At 38.8% G+C, this 4,516-nt stretch overlaps 1 protein-coding gene across 1 annotated transcript; it reads right to left on the bottom strand.

Moving 5' to 3' along the window:
• Positions 1-1,616: 1,616 nt before the first annotated feature.
• LOC143846166 (ethylene-responsive nuclear protein / ethylene-regulated nuclear protein (ERT2)) lies at positions 1,617-3,485 on the bottom strand. The gene has a single exon (XM_077354584.1). It carries the CDS (start codon positions 2,968-2,970, stop codon positions 1,831-1,833), a length of 1,140 nt encoding a protein of 379 aa, XP_077210699.1. The 5' UTR covers positions 2,971-3,485; the 3' UTR covers positions 1,617-1,830.
• Between the last annotated feature and the right edge of the window lie 1,031 nt (positions 3,486-4,516).

Raw genomic sequence — 4,516 nt, 5'->3', positions numbered from 1 at the left:
TTTATTGGTCCCGTCATAGATAGGCCCCCAACATTTGTTTACTTAGACCCACAACTGAGCCCACAAATTTCTTGGGATAATAGTAAAAATTGGAATGTAAAACATGTTAAACCTTAAAACTCTCCTATTTCTATACGCTATTGCAGTATTTCAAAGACCAGGTCACTCTGAAGTCCCTGAAGTCCTCAGAGCCATCCACAGTCCACTGGACTTCCCCAGAGTAACCCATAATCTTAATCTGCAAAGTACACTGGGGATTCAAAATCCCTCCAGACTAAGCCACCCTTAGGATGTATGATTGACATTTTGAGTAGAGCTGGTTTGCTGTGCCAGACAGCAGAATAAAAGATTAAAAAAAAAGGATAAAAAAAGATGATGAAGATGGAGATCCTTAAGAATTTTGCAAATGACATAGAAGCCCCTACAGTGAAGACCATTCAAAAAAGAAAGTCCCTACAGTGAAGCATAGAAAGTGCATTTAGCTTGGAGCGTGGACTCCTTTATTGCAGCAATGGGCAGAGGAAAGAGACCTGGTTTGGTGCAGTAAATCTTTTCAAACTTTAGAAGGGGAGGTGGTTACCTATACTATGTCCAGAAAATTTTCATTAACAGATTGTAAAGAGAAAGCCACATTGGATGCACTTACTGGACCGGATGTGGATGAGAATGGGAAATGGTAAAGGCTATAGCTGGATCAATCTTTCACTGATAAAGTGAGATGATGACATCACTTCCTTGGTTATGAACCTATTAATAGACACGGCAAACAGATTTGATCCCCTCTGGACCCCTTTCTTTTTGCTGGTGAGCAAGATTTATTCAAACCAACAAAAGAAGCTTACAACTCATGGACTGAGACGGTCAAGAGCAAAGATAGGGGACAAAAGCAGGAAGATACTGTACACCCGGCTCTAAATGGAAGACTGGAGAGGAGACCATGGAACTCTGGTTGACACTATCATAAGCCAACGAGTCGGTCCTTCTGGACCCTCATTCTGTTCATCGGGTCTGCCCCATCAGCCAAGTTCACTTGTAAATATTTACTAGATCTTAAGAAGTGTTTTGAAAAAGCCAGAACTCTTGTTTTGGAAGGAATTGGTATAAATGTCTCTCATTTGGTAGACATTAAGAAGTCATATGGGAGTTAATGAGAAAATTCTGGTTTGGAAACTCCATTTATGATGTTCCAGTATAATTTGACCAGTGAGGATTATGTCAATGGGAACAAACAATTCCCTTTCTTTAAGTTGATAAATTCCTGAAGCACTTGATTCAATCAACAAGAAGAGGGAGGGCAAGATATGAATAAAGAGATCAGTATCACCAGTTGGACGACATTAACATTCAATGTTAACCATGAATACAAACACTTCTTACGATAAAGGGCTGAGATAAGGCTTCAAAATAGTAATTGGTTAAACACCAGTTGTAATTTTTTATTATAAGCTATAATGACAAGAAATGCACAAAACATATGATTTGTGGTTCCATAATCATCTTTCTAAGATGGCAGTGTTCTGATATTGAGATCGCTTTCTATGTGCACAGCTTTGATACATATCAAAGAGCATATGAGAGTTGTAATGCTACTACCCTTAATAGGAAGCAAGAAGATGTAATAGTCTAAAGCCGTATTTGTATATTTTTCTTTCAATTACATTACCTTCTTCATACCTTGAATTACCAACAACAGGTTGAGTCTTCAATATATCGACCATTGCAAATACTCAGACCCAGAAGCATCCAACCGGAAGAAAATTCATGGTACATACAAGGCTTCTTTCCCCAAAAGCCTAAACTTACAATTTGATTTGCATAAGCAAACCCTGTTCAGCACTTCTTTAATTTTACCCACAGGGTTTGGGCTGATTTCCACAACAGATAGCACACTATGGTTAGCACGAGCGCAATAACTCGACCTCCAACAAGTCCAAAAAGAACAACCAGAAAGAAAACGAGGTGTTTCCAACTCCCCATTGTCACACTACAAACATTTTCTCTAATCACATCCACATCCTCTAATTCAACCAGTGATTTTTCATCACAAATAACAATCTTTTCCGCTATGCCTTCATCATCATCTTCTTCTTCTTCGTCATCATCACCATCTTCTTCTTCTCTCCCTCCTACTTGCTCTTCTATTCCACAATCAGATACTACTCTGCTACTAATTTTCCCACCCTTTGCACTACGAAACTTCTTTGGAACAAAAGTCTTCAACAACTTGGCCTTGAAATTACCACTACCCGCCCTCCGATTCCTAACGTCATCTTTCACATTATCCCTATTTTTCATCATAATCTCACTCTTCCAACACGATGCAATTAATTCAGGTATTGTTCTAGACTCAAACATATCCAAATCAGATTCAATTACCTTAGTTTCTTTCACAGATTCATTTACCTGGGTTTCTTTCCCTAGGGCACAATCTTGTCTGTTTGAATCCAACGCACCCGCCAAGCTCCTTTTCGCATCCGCACAAGGTTCCAACCAAAAAACCAAGCACTTTCCTACAAATTCAACGAAGAACAGCACAAACGCGGATACAGTGATCACTAATGCCATCTTCTTCGTTCCCAGCCCTAGAGCCAAAACGAAAAACACCTTAAATAAGAACATGGAAAATCTTCTATCAGGAGGGATTGAAATTTCAACATTTTTGGGAATTGGCGGACTAAATTCGTTACTGCTTTCAGTTGTGAAGCTCTCATTGGAATTAGAAGGAAAGATAGTCGAATTTTCTTCAGAAAGGCTCGAATTTGAAGGAGTAGGAGAAGGAATAGGAGTAAGAGAGGGATCGAGCTTCTTTTTAGAGGATTTTTTCAATCGATCTCGATTTTGGACGATGAGATCTGCGAGGGAAGTTGGAAAACCGGTCTGGACAACTAGGGATCGGCTTCGTTTGGATCGGAGATCGGACACAAAACGAGATATTCGTCCGATCTTAGCCTTCTTCCAGAGAAGAGGCATGATCTTACTCGTACAGATCAGATATCATAGACAAATGGCCATGAATTAGAGGAAAAACTGCGAATTTTTCTGCCTAGAAAGCCAATTTGGTATGAACTTGAAACCCTAGAAAATGGCGGAAAACCCTAGGAATGCAAAGAGATCATAGAAAAATGACCATGAATTAGAGGAAAAAACTGTGAAATTTCCCTAAAAGAAAGAGAACTTGGTATTGAAACCCTAGAAAATGGCGGAAAACCCTAGAAATGCAAAATGAGGCATGATCTTGCGCATAAAAATTAGGGATCATAGAAAAATGGCCATGAATTAGAGGGAAAAACTGAAAATTTTCCTGACTAGAAAACGAATTTGGAATGAACTTGAAACCCTAGAAAATGGAAGAAAACCCTAGAAATGCAAAATGATTTTTTTTTTGGTTCTCGTTTGGTGATTTTTCGGCGGATATTGGGGGGAATTTGTGATGGTTTTGGGGTTTTTATTTATAGCGTCCGACTGGAACCGGAAACTGTTTTCTGACAGAAACGGAAAATCTGGTAATTTTCTGTTCAGTTTTTTTCTCTGAAGTATATGAAATGACAAATTTACCCTTAGATTTTGACTATAATTTCATAACCATGGAGCTAGATTGGTTTTGGTTTTGGGAGTACTTTGGGGTTTTGAATAATCGAAAAATGATATTTCCACCCCCTCTCCAGCATTTCCAAAATTTTCCACTTTCTATTGTTTGCCTTTTTCTTAAAATGACTATCTCCAGCCCGTTTTGTTTGTCTTTTCCACGACATTGCTTTATTATGGGAAAAGACGCAAGCGGCGTTGGAATTGAAGTGCGCGTGAAGTCCGTTTTTTTTTTTTTTTAAAGTACTTGGGCCCACTTCATAGGATGATCCAGTCCGTTCATTTGTCGGGCCACAAGGCAGGTTGTACCATGAATCATCTCAATAGGATGATCCTAACCCTCCAATCTGCAGAGGGACGGCACATTATATAAACCTCTAGATCGTAGGGTTAGGATCATCCTATGGAGATGATTTATGGGGCACAATCTATTTACATTGTGGCCCAACAAATGAACGGTTTGGATCAACCAAGTGGAGATTCTACAACTGAAAGAAAGATTAATTCTTTGAATCATCTGATTCAAAGTCTTTTTTATCTACTGGTTAGATCATCCAATCAATGAAACTTTTGGGTCATTATCGAGGGATATATAGCATTTTATCCTTATCCTATCTTGATGAGATCGAATAAACGTGGGCCCTCACCTCCAAGTGGGCCCCACCTGATCAATCTACAATGGGGTTGATCGATCCATCCGTAGATAATTCCTCATATTTGAATTTTGGTGAGAATATATGGAATTTTCCTGGAAAAACAGACAAGTTTTGGATTCCAAAAAAAAATCCGTGAAAATTCAGTGAGTCAAGTATGGAAATTAAGGATGATAAGTCTTTTCTCAAGCGGTTTAGAGAAGATAATGACTCAATAGAACCGAACCCATTTAGGATTTAGGGTTTAGGGTTTAACTAAACCTTTAATGGTGATTTGG

This window comes from Tasmannia lanceolata, unplaced genomic scaffold (assembly GCF_043159265.1).
Source record: "Tasmannia lanceolata isolate RefF3 unplaced genomic scaffold, GAP_Taslan_0.1 ptg000015l, whole genome shotgun sequence".
In the NCBI taxonomy this organism is placed as follows: Eukaryota; Viridiplantae; Streptophyta; class Magnoliopsida; order Canellales; family Winteraceae; genus Tasmannia; species Tasmannia lanceolata.
This window is presented reverse-complemented; position numbering and strand designations above follow the sequence as displayed.